Raw genomic sequence first — 16,890 nt, forward strand, 5'->3', positions numbered from 1 at the left:
ACGTACATAAATTTCAGCCAGTTTATATAAATTCCCCAAATCTTTAGCGCTTATAATTAGGGTTTAGGTCTCCGCCTCACAGCCACCTCTACCAGAATCCAAAGGATTGAAAAGAAAAGCTCCAGCTTCCGAAAATGGTGAAGGGACGCCAAGGAGAGCGAGTCAGGTCTGGTTTGATCTTTCCATCAACCCTTTTAAAACCCTAATTCTCCTTTTCGTTTTCTGATTTTGAGCATATGGAATGGAATTTTAGTTCATAGATTTCACTTACTGTTTTCCATTTTCGTTTTCAATTAATATTTTTAATCCCTTTTAACTCATTATTTGCAGGCTTTATGTAAGAGGAACTATCTTGGGTTACAAGAGGTAATGAAACCTTAAAACATTTTTGTATTACTTCAAGCACCATTTTTTTAGGAACTAGAGAAAAATCTTAAATAAGTTGAATATTTTACGAGTATTTTGAGTAAAATGAGCTTGGTGTAATCTGTTTGGAAAAGAAAGTTTAGCATTCTATATTGGAATTAGTGTTTTGCAACAAAGGGTGTGGTTGAATTTCTATGTTTTGTGTTGGGGGATTGAAATTAATTTCTTTTGTAAACTAAATCATGAAACAAAGGGTTTGATTGAATTTTGGAGTGATGCTTATGATTCGTTTGGTGCCGGTTGGCATTAGGTCGAAGTCAAACCAGTACCCGAACACTTCACTGATCCAGATCGAGGGAGTTAACACCAAGGAGGAAGTTGCTTGGTATGCCGGCAAGCGAATGGCCTATATCTACAAGGCTAAGGTGAAGAAGAATGGCTCGCACTATCGCTGCATTTGGGGCAAGGTAGCCAGGCCTCATGGTAACAGCGGTGTTGTTCGTGCTAAGTTCAAGTCTAACCTTCCCCCCAAATCTATGGTAATTGAGTTATATCTTTGTCGATTAACGGGCGTATGTATACTGTGCTTTTAGTCTTACATGTATCTCTTGGCTCCTTTGCAGGGAGATAGAGTTAGAGTCTTCATGTACCCCAGCAACATTTGAGGTAATGTTGATTCCCCAGTTTATGATCTTTCTTAGTTAATTTCTGGCTTGTTTTTGTTTGTATACAAGGAATGACAGCATCGATAACGTTTCACATTAACATTTAATCAAACGGTATAAGCAGTTTTACTAAGTTTCCCAGCTTTTGTCCGTTACCGTGTTCTTGTGTTCTTGATTGCTGCTAGAAGCTTATTTATGCCTCGTTTTAGTGATATTATGCTTTCCCGTTTGTGATAACATTTTGAAAACTAATTACTAATTTTTTCTTTTGTCGAATTGAAACAATTTGTCCAAGCTCCCTAATGTTATATTTTTTTTCTCTCTGCTGTTGTCTCTAGATGCTTATCGCCATTCGGTTGACAGATCCAAGTGACTCTCGCCTTCCTAAACTTTGTCAAAATTTCGTATGTTGTTTCTTCTCTTTACTACGGTAGATGAAACTCTGCTTTTGTCTGAATATTTCTTTTATCTCGGATTTTTATACATTTTTGTTTCTTGACTTTGAAGTTTTGGTTAGTCAATTATTCATGGAACTGAACAGCAAGTTTTGAACTTCATGGAGATTGCATATTATTATAATTTGTTAGCTTTCGGATGATTAAATATGTTTTCGACCTGTTCGTATTAGCCCCGATACATGCGTTTGAGGTCTGATTCATGGTAGTTCAATCTATGGACAAGTCTAGTTGAAGTTTTTCAAGATTTTTTTTGAAATTTCAAGCTGATAAAATGTTTGACAATATCAACATGATGATGATAATTTAGGAGTTTACAACATAATTGTTATGTACTTCTAATTCAAGTGAATTACATCTTACATAAAGCATGCACGTGGACGCAATAAATTGAACAAAAAGAACACTCAAGTAAATGACTTGCTTTTATTTTTAGGGTAAATTGCACTGTCCTCACTCTACTTTACTTTCCTATTTTGCTCACCGAACTTTCAATTTTTTTAATTTGCTCATTAAATTTTACAGATTGAATTATTTTGCTCATTCTGTTATTAATTTTTTAACGGCATTATGATGTGACAGAAGAATTTAAACGACGCTGTTTTTAAAAACTTAAATATGCACTAAAACGAAATCATTTTGGTGAGTAAAATATGAGATAAAGTTAAATGATTGATGGTGTAATTTACCCTTTTTCCTAATGACTCATGGTGTAATTTACCCCTTTTTCGTCTCTTCTTCATTTTCTCTTCGTCGGCCACATCATTTTCATTTCGGCCACTGTCAGCCGTCGTAGATGGTGATCGTTCGATCCCAAAATGTGATGGGTCAGTTCGTCTCGAATCCTTGAGTCTGGATCTGGTGGTTGTTTCACCAAAAAATGTCCTAAAACCCGTGTATTTGGATTGAAATGTTTCGGTTTTCTCATTTTCGAAAAAATGTAGGTTGGATTCGAACTCACGACGTCGAAGCAAAGCGACCCATCTCATTTTGGGACCAAATGACCACTATCTACGGCGTCCGACGTTGACATCCAATCACCTTATGTTTTTATTTTATTTTTTAATTATTTTATATTAAATAATAATAAAAAATACATCAGAGAAAACGGGAGAGTGAGTAAAATGATTCAATTTATAAAGTTCAGTGAGCAAATTAGAAAAATTGAAAGTTGGGTGAGCAAAATAAGAGAGAGTAGAGTGAGGAAAATTGTAATTTACCCTTATTTTTATTTATTTAATTCTATTAAAAAAATTTAAGATTTATCATTGACTACATAATAGTCCTTGACTATAGGATGATTTATTATTGAGTCCTTCGCAATTAAAAGTTACATAATGCTATTTGATTATAGGGTGTTGATTTTTTGAAGTTATAAAATGGTCACTTAATTATTTATATATTTTAAATTTTCCTTTTTCCGTTAAAAGATAAACAAATGTATGAGATGTATGTTATCATGATTATTGAAATATAATAAAATCATATTTTAAAGATAATGTTTTCAAGCACTGATTTAATGACATATTGTTTAAAGCATCTTGACAAATATAATGTAAAAGGAGAGCTGGTCCAAAAAATATAACTTAGAACGGTTTTGAGATTAAATTTTATCATATTTTAATCAACAAGTTAATTCAATTCAGACGAACGCCAATATTTTCATAGAAAATGAAGAGTTTGAAACATATAAGTCGTTGGGCGACTATTTTATCATTTATTTTTTTCATGTATTAAACATGATTCATTTAATAATTACATCACAAATATAATGAAAAATAAATACATATTTTAGGATAATTTATTACAATTATCTGTCTTTACATATAAAATCTTAAAACCGTTTTACTTTATCTTTTTAAATCTCAAAGACTTACAAGTCTATGGAATCAGCTGATTACCTTGGGATTGGATATGGATCGGCCGTGGCTGCTCGGAGGAGATGTTAACGTGATTGGGAGCTGCTCGGAAAGACATGGCGGCTCTCAACGTCGAGTAGGGATTAGCCGAAAATTCACCTGGAAGCGTGGGACGCTTATGCAGAGGTTGGACCGTTGCCTTTGCAATTCGCGGTGGACTGGTGTGTTTCCTCATTCAGTAGTGTACCATCTTCAGTGAATTGGTTCCGATCACCGACCACTACTGCTTGACATGGGAAGGTCACAGAGGGTGCCTCGTATTCGACCTCTTAGATATATTGATGCTTGGAGCGAGCACCCAAATTTTCGAAGCTTTCTTTCGGAGGTTTTGTTGAGCTCTTACGAACAACCAAAAATGAGACAAAAGGGGGTGAATTGGTTTTTTGAGAAAAAGAAAGTAAAGTGTTAAAAAGTATGAAAATCGGCACAAGGATTTATAGTGGTTCGACTTCTCAACCAACGAAGTCTACATTCACTACCTTAGCTCCTCACTTGGGATTTTCCAACAAATCACTAATTTGTTATTTGTTTTTTAAGGATCAAGAGTAACATTTACAACTCCCTATCTTTTCAATGGTTAAGATATAACCAAATCCCTTTTACAAAGGAAACAAAGATGTAAACAAGAAAATCTCTTAATGTATGTGTTACAAGGTTTTAAGCTCACAAAAACAAAATCTAAAGATAAATAATTAAGCTCAAAACACAAATAGTTCCAAAAGAAAGAAAATAAAGATTGAAATTTTTTTCATTTGGATAAGTGTTGGTAATATTCTTCAAGTGTCTTGAACTTCATTTTATATGTTGGAATGAGTTTATGGATGTTTCTAGTTATTGGGAATGTTTTGGAGCCATTGAAAACCTTAATTTTGAGCATTAAATGCTCACCTGCACGTTGGGTCTCGATATCGGGACATTGGTCTTGATAACGAGCCTTCCAACAATCAAATTTATAACTTTTGAACCTCAATATCGATACAGCTTGAATCTGTATCGATACCCACTCTTCGGTCTAGAGGCTAAAGCCTTGGTATCGAGACCAAAAACCCATTTTGGAATTTCGTTCTCGAGACTACCATGTTGGTCTCGAGACTGGCTGACATTGGTCTCAAGACTGACAGGGGGTTTTGGCTAATTTCAAGAGTTTTTGAGTTTTAAAACAATATTTAAAAGTTTGTCAAAGAAAACAATTAGAACATATTTTTCAAATTTCTTTGGACCTTGAATTATTTTTGAAAATTTTGAATAAATTTAATTTAATCTAAAAATATTTTACCTTTATTTGTTATATCAAAATATGGGTTCAACAGGTTTGGACCGGAAATGAGAGCATTATAGAGGAAATTCGAAACTTCCAAAACAAGAGTCGTGATTGGAACTACAACACGTTTGGACATATTGGTCGAAGGAAGAATATTTTGATGGCTCGGGTTAGGAAGATTGAGAGTCTAGTGGAAGGTTCGGATGATAATTTCTTATTGGAGCTCGAAGACAGGTTGAACCGTGAGCTCAATTGGGTCATGGCGTTGGAGGAAAGCATTTGGCATCAACGGGCGAGAAGTAATTGGATTGCGAAAGGGGACTTGAATACCTCTTTTTTCCGTACTTCGACTATGATGAGGAGTCAACATAATGAAATCAGCATGCTTCAGCTCCAAGATGGTAGTTGGTGTTCTGAAGGAACCTCTCCCGTAACCATGCGGTGAATTTCTTTCGTGGACTTTTTGCTAGTGAGGGTATCTCACCTGGTGGGGAGTCTGCAAGGAGGAGTTCATTTCACTGGTTTAGGGTCGATGAGCTTCGGGTTCTTTTATAGGTTATTTCAGTAGAGGAAGTTCATGGTCTGTGTGCGCTCAGTGTCGACAAGAATTCCTATGGAATGGGGAGTTAACGGAGTCATTCAAGCCAACTAGAGGACTTCGACAAGGAAACCCGCTTTCTCCTTATCTCTTTGTTCCTTGCATGGTCGCACCTGATTGAAGCAAGGATTGCCACGGGGAAGTGGAAGCCAATTCATCTATCCAGGAATGGTCCGGGATTGTCTCACCTTTTGTTTGCAGATGATCTTGTTCGCTGAGGCCGATTCACCGTAATGCTCCATAATTAAAGATGTCATCGCAGAGTTCTGTATGGCTTCAGGTCACAGAGTTAGTGCTGCAAAAACTCAAATTTATTTCTCCAAAAATTGTTCGCCGGGTGTTTAGGAGTCTATTGCTGACCGATTTGGATACGAGGAAGTGAATGATTTAGAGAAGTACCTTGGGGTTCCTCTGCTCCATAATCAACTAAATCAACTTATGCGTGCCTCCTGAATAAAATGAATCAAAGACTTTCGGGGTGGATGGCTAAATCTTTGTCGCTAGCTGGACGTGTCACTCTGGCTAAATCGATCCTTCAAGCTATTCCAGGTTATGCCATGCAATCATCTTGGCTTCCGAAAGGGCTCTGTGATAACATGGAGGGGATCATCCGAAGGTTTATATGGGGTTCGCAACATCAAGAAAAGGCCTTGCTCTAGTGAGGTGTGTTGAGTGAATGATGTAAGCTCACGTGAATGAAGAGTGCTTGTGTAATGTCATACATGGGAGCAGGATTGTAGCTGATGGATATAGCTTGCATACCTGTCAAGTCTGTTAGGAAACTATTCTAGAAGTTGTTAGTTTGTTAAAGTTTGTTATTAATTTACTATAAGTAATTAGCTTAGGTGATGTATAATTCAAGCTTAATGAAAATACTTCTGATATTCTGTTTGATTCAAGCTTTATTTTCTGCAATACTCAACATGGTATCATTCGCCAAACGGTCCTGACTTTATTTTTCTTCCGCTGCATGGAGTTGTGGCGAACGAAAATACAGAGGAGAAGATCTCGAAGATCACCAATGGCATCTCCTGCGCCAGAGGAAACCCAGTCTCCTCCTCATGGCCAGGACAAGTTTGTCCAGGTCGAAGGCGGTTTCGCCTGTGCCCTTGATCTGGTTAAACATATTAGAGCTAAATATGGTGACTACTTTGGCATAACGGTTGCCGGTTATCCAGAGGCTCATCCCGATGCTATAAGAGTTAACGGTGTAGCAACACCAAAAGCTCATCAGAACGATCTTGTTTACTTGAAGAGAAAGGTTGATGCAGGAGCTGATCTGATTGTTACTCAACTGTTTTATGATGAGATTACTGTTTCCTTAGAGCCTATCAAGGACAACGATGAAGCTGTCAAAGCCTATGGGATTCACCTTGGAACAGAAATGTGTGGCAAAATTTTAGCTAATGGGGTTAAGACGTTACACCTTTACACGTTAAACATGGAGCAGGATCACATCTTGAAAGCTAATGGTATGGTCAATTGTTAAGAGTTTTTTGAGTAGTTTGTTTACATTTAGAGTTTGCCGGGAGTTTAATTTCTTGTTGTCATTGAAACAAATTTGTAATAAGTATGATACTATAGTCCTTTAAAAAAAATGTCAAGGAATCTTGTATAAGAGGATGAAGAAGGAAGAAATGAAGGTGAAAAAGAAGAACGAAAGAATGCATCGCACTTCCGATTCAAGTTGAACGGAGGGAAGCGTCGGCACTTTCGATTCAAGTCGAACGGAGGGAAGCGTCGGCACTTCCGATTCAAGTCGAACGGAGGGAAGCATCGGCACTTCCGATTCAAGTCGAACGGAAGGAAGCATCAGCACTTCCGATTCAAGTTGAACGGAAGGATGTATCGCACTTTCGATTCGAGTGTTCATCTTTTCATCAAGAAGATTGAGAAAGTAGGGAGAATGTTGAGTGAATGATGTAAGCTCACGTGAATGAAGAGTGCTTGTGTAATGTCATACATGGGAGCAGGATTGTAGCTGATGGATATAGCTTGCATACCTGTCAAGTCTGTTAGGAAACTATTCTAGAAGTTGTTAGTTTGTTAAAGTTTGTTATGAATTTACTATAAGTAATTAGCTTAGGTGATGTATAATGCAAGCTTAATGAAAATACTTCTGATATTCTGTTTGATTCAAGCTTTGTTTTCTGCAATTCTCAACAAGGTGGGATACAATGATAAGACCGACGGTTGATGGTGGTTTGGGGATGAAGAATTCGTTTCACCAGAACAAGGCTTTCCTTATGAAAACAACATATTAGCTGGTCACTAATTCCTACGCTTTATGGGTAAGGATTATCCAAGCAAAATATAAGTGGGATGAAGTTCTTCCTTTGAGCCTTGGGGGCGTTAATGGGTCTAGGTTGTGGAAGGGGCTTCGTTGTATTTGGCATGATTTCACAGAGAGTATCGCTTGGAGTCTGGCCATCTACGAAAGGATGCGTATTTCACTTTTGTATATGCGAGTGTCCTTGATCATGAAGAAAGTCTTTGGTACCGAAAGTCTAGGTGTAATTGGTTTCTGAATGGAGATAGGAATGCAAAGTTTTACCATGCATATGCTAAGCATAGATAAAGGGTGAATTATATTTCTTCATTACGTATGGATAATGGAGAATGGTGTTCGGATCAGGTGGTGCTCCTACGTTTGGCGGTAGATTTCTTCTCAAGGCTCTTCACTAGCTCGTTGGATTGTGGTTACACTTATCATGTGCGGGGCCTTTTCCCGGCTTTGAGTTCGACTGATGTGCAATATTTGGCTCAGGAAGTAACTCTAGAGGAAGTCAAATCTGCAATTTTCTCCATGAATTCGTCTAAAGCTCCCGGAGATGACGGTTTACATGCTTTAATTCTACCAACAGAACTGGGACAATATGTACCTTCAGTTTATCAGCTTGTGCGGAGTTGTTTTGTAGAAGGTACGGTCCCGAGAGAGATACATCACACTTTGTTGGTCCTCATTCTGAAGATCTTTTCTCCTGAGAATTTCACCCAGTTCATGCCGATTAGCCTTTGTAATGTCATGTTCAAGGCCATTGCAAAGGTTCCAGTGAACAGATTGAAGCCGTATATTCCTACCTGGCCATTACAAGTTTTGTTCAAGGGGTATTCGGCAAGGAGACCCTTTGACTCCGTATCTCTTTGTTCTCTGTATGGGGCGTTTGTCGCAGGCAATTCAAAGTAAAGTCCAGACAAATGAATTCAACTTTCTCGAGGAGGACCAAAACTTTCACACCTATTTTTCACCGATGATCTCTTTGTGTTATGGATATGGCGGAAAATGGGGAGTGGAGATGGGAGATTCTTGACTCACTCTTCCCGAGTATGGTACTTCACTACATTAGGGGCATCAAGGCGCCGACTGAAGATGGAGGTCCTGACGTTCCCTTATGGAGATGGGACTCGCAGAGGAGTTTTACGGTTAAAAGTGCATATACCAGTAGATGCTGGGCGATGGGGCATGTGGAGCAATCTTTGTCGTGGAACCCCATTAACTCCTTTAGGGACCTGCCACGGATCAAGCTGCTCTTATGGCTGTTTTATAAAAATTTAAATACTTTAAATACTTATTTTGACAAAAAAATAATTTTAGGTACTTATAATGACAAAGAAATACTTTAACTACTTAAATGAAAATGAATACATACTTTAAATACTTATTTATAAGCCGATAAATATCGATAATTATTCGAGATTAATTAATATTAATCCCCTCGATGAATAAATTAAAAGAAAATACAAAAGCGTTTACCTTCTCTTCTTTAAAATCCTTCTTGCATTTCTATTTTTATTATCATTCTTCTCTCAATGAACTTTGCAGAGAAATGTCCACATTCTTTCCCTTTTATCTTCTTCAAAAACCTGATATTTCCCCCATTTTTAGTCAAAATCCTAATTTTTCTTCTGTTTTCAGTACCTTGATTTGGTAATGGGGAGCCTGAAACCTTGAATTAGAGCCTCGGAAGCTAATTTCATCAAATTATTCCCCCAAAATCCATCTTTTTTGACAAGAAAAGAACCCTATATTTTCCCAGATCCACCTTCGTATAATTCCAATTTTCAAAACCCGGTGTTTTTTCAAGATACCCAAATCCTCAAAGCATCAAAAAATGAAAACTAATTCGAGATTCTTCACGATCGGGCTGGTGACGTCCTGGTACTCATCAAACATTGGTGTTTTGTTGTTGAACAAATATTTGCTGAGCAATTACGGCTTCAAATACCCAATCTTCTTGACCATGTGTCACATGTCGGCTTGTTCTTTGTTGAGCTACGTCGCGATTGCATGGATGAAGATGGTCCCCATGCAGACGATTCGATCCCGGGTTCAGTTCCTGAAGATCTCGGCCTTGAGCCTGGTCTTTTGCGTGTCGGTGGTGTTTGGGAACATCTCTTTGAGGTTCCTTCCGGTGAGTTTTAACCAGGCCATCGGCGCTACGACGCCGTTCTTCACGGCGGTCTTCGCTTACTTGATGACGTTGAAGAGGGAGGCTTGGCTTACATATGTTACCCTCATCCCCGTTGTTACTGGGGTCATCATCGCCAGTGGGGTATGTATTTTAGCTAATCTTTGGCTTTTATTTTCTTGGTTTGATAGGATTTTGATTTAGTTTTCCTTCGACTTTGTTGAAGCTTGTGTTGGTTTGGTTGCTTAAATTTCTATTGGAAATGTTAGATTCGTTAATGTGTATGTGTTCGTGGAGAATTTGGATGGAATGTGGAAAGGATTTGCTTTATTTTTTATTGAATTATGTTGGATTTATATGTGTCGAATTCGAATTGATAATATAGATAGGGCAATAATGTGGGAATCTGATGCTAATCCCCTCTATTTGAATTAGGCTAATATGAATATTTTGATGTGATATGAAAGCTTCAAGCTTCAAATTATTCTCTAGTTGATCATTTGCGGCACGGAAAGGTTACGAATACGAGTAGAAGTATAAGCTAGAAGCATAGAATTATGATCCAAGTTATTTGGTTTAGGTTCTATTCAATTGCTGAAACATGCAAGAATTATGATCATTTGCGGCGTTTTTAGCTAAATTCAGAGGTTTTTAAATCATAATTATCGCAATCTGTGGATTATCTTTTTCCTTTTCTTGATTTCGTCGTAGAATCTGCTATGTCTTTGTTTTGTTTATGATTCATCGATGCTTCTCGTGTACAACCTCTCTTCCCTACCGAATGTTTGATTGTTTCGTTTGTTGTATTTAGAAGCGTGCGGTCTGGACTCTTGTGGCTCTATTTGATTTTAAAAACCTTCAACTGTCCTGGATTATTATTCTTATCAGCTTTTTAGTTTAATTAATCCGTTAGAATCGATCGCTATCGTTCATTTTTCTTCCATGGCCATAGGGTGAACCGAGTTTCCATCTATTTGGTTTCATCATGTGCGTTGCTGCTACTGCTGCAAGAGCTCTCAAATCGGTTTTACAAGGAATTTTACTTTCTTCCGAAGGGTGAGCAAACTTTTTATGCCTTTGCTTCTGCGTTGCGGTTAATGGCGTAAGTTATGTATATTTACGTGAAGTTCAGAGATTAGACATGAGCGCTGAAAAGTTTTGCAATTTTATTTTAGCGAGAAGCTGAATTCCATGAACCTCCTCCTCTACATGGCTCCTATAGCTGTTGTATTTCTACTCCCGGCATCGCTCATTATGGAAGAAAACGTGGTCGGTATTACCGTGGCCCTTGCCAGAGATGACGTCAAGATAGTTTGGTATCTAATATTCAATTCAGCACTCGCGTACTTCGTGAATTTGACCAACTTTTTGGTCACAAAACACACCAGCGCCCTCACGTTGCAGGTATGGCATGCGTGATACTGTTGACCGGCTATTACCCAACTTTTCGGCTTATCGGAATTTGCTACTTTTGTTTTGCACCATGAAGTTAAATTGGCATAAGTAGACTTACTAGATTATGAACTTTGCATACGAATAGCCGTCGCCGGTAATTCCATGCACACACTCCTTTATTTTAGTATATTCCATGCGCACATTCCTTTATTTTGGTATGATCGGTTCCGATATTCGAACTTGCCATAATTTTAAGCTTTTCGAGATACTGAGGTCTTGGCTCTTGCAGGTTTTAGGAAACGCAAAAGGAGCTGTAGCGGTGGTGGTTTCGATTTTAATTTTTAAGAATCCGATCTCTGTCACCGGAATGCTCGGCTATACTCTCACAGTCTCTGGGGTCATACTCTACAGCGAAGCCAAGAAACGAAACAAATGAAGCCATCATCCGGCGAACACGATACGTGCGTGAACGGCCATAGATTTCGCTTCCATTATCGCAAAGAACATCGACAATGTCCTAAGAGGAAAGTTACGGCAATGCGGTAGCGTATGAAGACATTGATTTTTTTTACCCTAGGTTCTTTTAAATTTCCCCCGGAAAATCCAGGAAACCGGGTTTTCTTCTTTATCGGGTACGGCTGCCGGACTAGTCGAGCACTCGGAAACTCGAATAGGTGACTGATTTGGTCTCTATTTTCCTCATTTTTATGTTTTCTGTTCATTCAGGAAAAGGAAAAAGGTTGAAGAATTGGTCTTCACAGTTTACACAGATTTCTCTGTTATCAACATTTCTAATATTGATTATTAATGAAGAAACCTCATAATTTTACTCATTTTTATTGTTTAATGTGTTGGTCTTTGTCTCTTTATATGCTGGAAATCATGGTACGTGGGATTCATGCATTACACAGAATTTGTCTATCAAAAAGTATTAGGGTAAATTATGTATTTAATACTTAAACTATCAGTTTTAGTATTTAAACTGTTAGTTATGATCCGTTTTAGTACTTAAACTATCAGTTTTGGTCCGTTTTAGTACTTAACTTTTAATTTTTTTGAAAGTCATACCTAATGTTTAGTTTTAGTTTGATTTTAATATTAGGTCATTAAAAATTTAATGCATTTAGTACGTAAATTATCAATTTTGATTCAGTTTAGTGCTTAAACTTTTAAATTTTTTTTTTCAAAACTTAAATTCTGATTGGGTACTAAATGAAACAAAAATTAAACTTTAGGTATGATTTTGGAAAAATTAAAAGTTTAAATATTAAAATAAATTAAAAGTTTTAGTTTAAGTATTAAACGCGTAATTTACCTAAAGTATATTTACTTAAAGTATATTTACCCAAAGTAATAGTTGCCAAAATGAAGCATGCCAAAGTCAGACACATATCTATACTCAAAACTCAACCGAATTCGAGTAATATAAGCTTTCATATGTCCATAATTTAGTAACTTTTATCTTTTTTTTAATGAAACAGTTGATCAACTATTATGTGAGAGAGAAGTACACATTGAGGTACACTGGTGGAATGGTACCTGATGTCAACCAGGTATATCCCATGCTTCTTCTACTGCCACAAAATAGCCCTTGAATTTAGAAAGTTTGGTCAGATTGGTCCCTAAATATTTCTGTAGTCAAACAGGCCCCTAAACTTGATAAGCTTAAACTTATTTTGGGGCCAAATTGACCTCTGAGCTTATAAGTTGCCATAAAAAGTTCAGGGACGATTTTACCAAACTTGACAGAGTTTAGGGACCAAGTTGACCAATCTTATCAAATTCAAGGGTCATTCTAGCGTTTTAAACCTTTTGTCAAATTTAAATGATTTAATTTTTGTTCTTTTTTATCCTAAGATCATTGTAAAAGAGAAGGGTATATTCACAAATGTGGCCTCACCGTCAGCCAAGGCCAAGCTGAGATTGTTGTTTGAGGTTGCACCATTGGGGTTCTTGATTGAGAAAGCCGGCGGTTACAGCAGCGACGGTCAACAATCGGTGCTCGACAAAGTGATCACGAACCTCGACGACAGGACTCAAGTCGCGTACAGTTCGAAAGCCGAGATTATCCGGTTCGAAGAAACTCTATACGGATCGTCCAGGCTCAGTGCAGGGGTCCCTGTTGGAGCTACTGCCTAAATAAACAATGTTTCACTTGCATTTTCTTTTCCTTGTACCTTAATCATGTGGATGAAATAAAAGGCTTGAATTATGATGAAACTTCGGCTTTCGGATTCGAACTCTCGATAGGTTAACGTCGATCGAATAACATCCGGTTTTCGAATAATTATCACACCGAACTATCTAAACAATGCAACTAAATCCGAAAAGATGGAAATTCCAAAGAAACTAAGCCTTGGAATTAGCTCCCATTTGCATAGTATTATTGGTATAATCTAAGGGTGAGCTATTATAAGCATTAGAATTGCAGTCCATCACATAGATCCGAATAACACCATAGCATGGTACGAGTCGTGTTTTGTTCACCCTTCGACTTTATCTCCTTACATGATTAAAGTTTCGACCTTGTTTGCAGGCCGTTGAAATTGGAAACCGGAAATGGCGTGGATCGGTTTGTGGGATAATTGATTCACCTCTAGACAAAGTCTGGACTGTTGCCTCGCAAACGAAAAGATTGTCACAATGGATGCCAGTGGTCGAGCGATGCATGGATTTAGCCGGGACCGAAGGCGTTCCTGCATACGTCCGTCTAGTCTCGGGCTTCATGTTCCCTCGACACGATGGAGAAAGGTCGTGGATTAAAGAGAGGCTGGTCGCAGTGGATCCGATATCACACAGTTATGTTTACAAGATGGAAGCAAGCAATGTGGGATTAGATGGACCTGTGAATTCTTTGAAACTTGTGAATTATGGAGATGGCTCAACGTTGGTCAATTGGTCATTTGAGATAGACCCTTTAGAAGGTCAACTGAGGATAACATCATTGATTATTTAGGGTTTCTCTATAAATCATGCATTAACAAGATCCAAGTTGTCATTGAAATGGGGACGTAAATGAACCGGATTAAAACGAATAGATCGGTGTTCGTGTTATATTCATGTTTGTTAAGAATTTTAAAATTGTATTTATGTTCATTTATTTAAAAGGTATATGTGCTCATGTTTGTTTAGCGTTTATGTTTTGGCCATCCATCTTTTGAAACTTCTAATTTTAAACCTCAATTCGAATCTGATTCGGTTAATCAAATCTATTCAATTTGAACCTAGAAATGATAGATCCGAAATGATATAAATATATAATTACTTGAACTCAAAATGAATCAAACTAGTAGTCCTAAATGACCCAATCTCGAAAGTCAAAACCCAAATATAAGCTCTGAAAAGACTTGAACCTAATCCTAAATTATTCAACGTACAAACCCAAATGACTAAAATCCAATACAACATGAATTTGTAATTGACTCAAACCTGAAGTGATCCAACTCGAAAATTTTGAAATTCTATTCGATCTTAACCCACATATATAACATAAAATGATCAAATTCCTTTTGAGTATTTTTCATATATTCGAAAGAAAGTATTCGAATATGTATTCGAATATGGAAGAATCACATCTTGGATTTCATATAATTAAAACTTCATGGTTGTTCATAAAGTGACAATTTTGTTAGGATGTCAAATGCAAACATTCTTTCGTAAAAATTAAAGTAATAATGGAAAGGCAATGCATAGCCATCTGCACAGCATTTTTTAGGGTTTAAGGTGGTGTATTTAATCCTTCATGATATGCCACCTTTAAAACAAGCATCTTGGTGATTTATTAGTGAGGTAAATTGGGGTTTTCAGGAGGTCAAAAATCTTTTATTAGCCCTTGTATTGTGAAAATTATGATCTTAGTCCTTGTACTCCGATTTAGTCATTTTTTCCTTATTTTTCGGATTTTAAAATTCCGGTCTTGACTCCTAAATAGTTGTTAAACCTATTGAGTCATATTTTGTAATCAATTCATGTTACATGCATGAGTTGTAGATTTAGTTCCTATTATCCAATTTGATCATTTTAAGTCTATGTAATTTAGTCATACTATTCAGATCAAAATTGAAATTTTAAAATTCAACAAGTACATTTGATTAAAATTGATATAATTAAAGTACAAGAACTAAATTCATAACCTATGTATAGTACAGGGACTAATGACCGAATTTGACTAAATTGATTTTCTCATTTGTCCCTTTTTTTATTTAGAATAAACTCCTAAATTATCTTTTTTCTTTTTCGTTTTATCCTAAAATGTAAGACGCCTAATAAGAATATGTCACATGTCATGTTTTAAACTATGAACAAATGAAAGTTTAGGTATCACTTTGACCTAAGGAAACTTTATGGACTAATTTGGAAAATGAGGTATAATTCAAGAGTCAATTTATGAATAAAGCCGAAAAAGGCACTTCTTTCAATTTTGAGTTAATTGCATCATCTGTCCCCAAAATATGAATCTCATTCTAAATTGATCCCTAAAATTTTGAATATTCCAATTTCATCCCCAAACTATGGCTCTTATTCTAAATTGGTCCCTAAACTTTTAAAGCCTCCAATTTCATCCGCAAATTCATCCAAATATGTAATTAATTTTAACCATAATTTAACCTAAACTTTATTTTTGTTCAAACATATAATAATATAACTCGACCTGGCGATTTTGTTAACATGGAATGTGATTAGTATGTACATGTAATTTGGGATGAAATTGAAATGTTAAAAATGTTTGGGGACCAAATTAGAATGAAGATATAGTTTGGGGATGAGACTAAAATGTTCAAAAGCTTGAGGATTAATTTAGAACGATAATCATAGTTTAAGGATGAAATTGGAATGTTAAGAAGTTTAGAGACCAATTTAAAATGAGAACCATAGTTTGAAGATGTATGATGCAATTAACTCCTGATTTTTCTGCTGACCAGGTCATTGATTCATCATATTCGAAAGCCATTTCTCAACTACAAAAAGGACAATCTCTAAACTCCTCAACGTCTTTACTTTTTTACATATGACAATTGCCCACCACCGTATTTGTCTGTTTCATGCACATGTGTATGTAGACTAGCACTCTTCATGAAGGTTGGAGAGTTAGGGGTGAGTATTCGATCGAGTCAAGTTAAGAAAATCAAATTATTCGAGTTGACGAGTCTATTTTACAATCCGAAGTTGACTTGAAAACTTTTCGAGTCGAGTTGAATTCTAGAGTTTATGTTTAAATTAATTGTAAATATTATAATATTATGATATTATTTGATTTCAATTAAATGATTTTTATGACCATATACAATACATATGTATTTCTTTATATATATATCATATAGAGTTGAGGGACTCGACTCAAACTTGAAAATCAACTTACTAATTACTAAAAATTTTGAGTTATTTGAGTTTTATTTTATAACTTGATTTGAACTTGAAATTTTTTGAGTCGATTCGAGTTTATGAAATTACAACTCGAAGTTAATTCAAGTAAATTTGCTCGAGTTGAGTCGATTAAAAAGTATAATTTTTAAATTGAGTGGAGTTTTGCTCACCCTATTTGGGATTATTATAATCCGTATATAATTGATTTAATTTCTTAAATATTTTATTAGTCGAGTCGAGTTTTGCTCACCCTTCCTTTAGCATTCACGAATATGTTCGCTTAATTTTTATTAAAATGTTCATTTAGCGTTCGTGAAAATATTTGTTTAGCGCTCGTTAACACATTCGTTAGCGTTAATTAATATGTTGATTATATGGTTTAAGTCTCTTATCTACCAACACTCCTTTTTACCCATTTATTTGCAGGCTAAAGAAAAATAGTGATATTAGTCCTTAAT

General features: G+C 36.3%; 4 protein-coding genes and 1 pseudogene across 6 annotated transcripts; all 5 read left to right on the forward strand.

Annotated features, from left to right (window-relative positions):
* Positions 1–52: 52 nt before the first annotated feature.
* On the forward strand, positions 53–8,719 carry LOC120176525 (60S ribosomal protein L35a-1-like). 3 transcript variants are annotated; one of them, XM_039182947.1, is made up of 7 exons: positions 53–166; positions 331–366; positions 677–905; positions 990–1,032; positions 5,529–5,532; positions 7,950–7,952; positions 8,708–8,719. In XM_039182947.1, the coding sequence occupies exons 1-4, from the start codon at positions 135–137 to the stop codon at positions 1,029–1,031; spliced, it is 339 nt and encodes a 112-aa protein (XP_039038878.1). In that variant the 5' UTR covers positions 53–134; the 3' UTR covers position 1,032; positions 5,529–5,532; positions 7,950–7,952; positions 8,708–8,719. The 3 variants fall into 3 exon arrangements, with proteins under 3 accessions (XP_039038878.1, XP_039038875.1, XP_039038877.1); XM_039182944.1 differs by lacking the exons at positions 5,529–5,532; positions 7,950–7,952; positions 8,708–8,719 and adding an exon at positions 1,360–1,622; XM_039182946.1 differs by lacking the exons at positions 5,529–5,532; positions 7,950–7,952; positions 8,708–8,719 and adding an exon at positions 1,370–1,622.
* On the forward strand, positions 3,401–5,111 carry LOC120176601. The gene is made up of 2 exons (XM_039183001.1): positions 3,401–3,583; positions 4,716–5,111. The coding sequence occupies exons 1-2, from the start codon at positions 3,401–3,403 to the stop codon at positions 5,109–5,111; spliced, it is 579 nt and encodes a 192-aa protein (XP_039038932.1).
* Positions 8,720–9,069: 350 nt separating the features above from the next.
* LOC120176521 (probable sugar phosphate/phosphate translocator At3g11320) lies at positions 9,070–11,898 on the forward strand. The gene is made up of 4 exons (XM_039182942.1): positions 9,070–9,817; positions 10,626–10,729; positions 10,849–11,077; positions 11,358–11,898. Exons 1-4 carry the CDS (start codon positions 9,377–9,379, stop codon positions 11,502–11,504), a joined length of 921 nt encoding a protein of 306 aa, XP_039038873.1. The 5' UTR covers positions 9,070–9,376; the 3' UTR covers positions 11,505–11,898.
* Positions 11,899–12,510: 612 nt separating this feature from the next.
* On the forward strand, positions 12,511–13,256 carry LOC120176524 (sedoheptulose-1,7-bisphosphatase, chloroplastic-like). Its single transcript, XM_039182943.1, has 2 exons — positions 12,511–12,621; positions 12,926–13,256. The coding sequence occupies exons 1-2, from the start codon at positions 12,541–12,543 to the stop codon at positions 13,205–13,207; spliced, it is 363 nt and encodes a 120-aa protein (XP_039038874.1). The 5' UTR covers positions 12,511–12,540; the 3' UTR covers positions 13,208–13,256.
* LOC120176602 lies at positions 13,215–14,083 on the forward strand (annotated as a pseudogene).
* Positions 14,084–16,890: the final 2,807 nt, after the last annotated feature.

Source organism: Hibiscus syriacus, unplaced genomic scaffold, assembly GCF_006381635.1.
Source record: "Hibiscus syriacus cultivar Baekdansim isolate YM2019G1 unplaced genomic scaffold, ASM638163v2 tig00112249_pilon, whole genome shotgun sequence".
NCBI classification, from domain to species: domain Eukaryota; kingdom Viridiplantae; phylum Streptophyta; class Magnoliopsida; order Malvales; family Malvaceae; genus Hibiscus; species Hibiscus syriacus.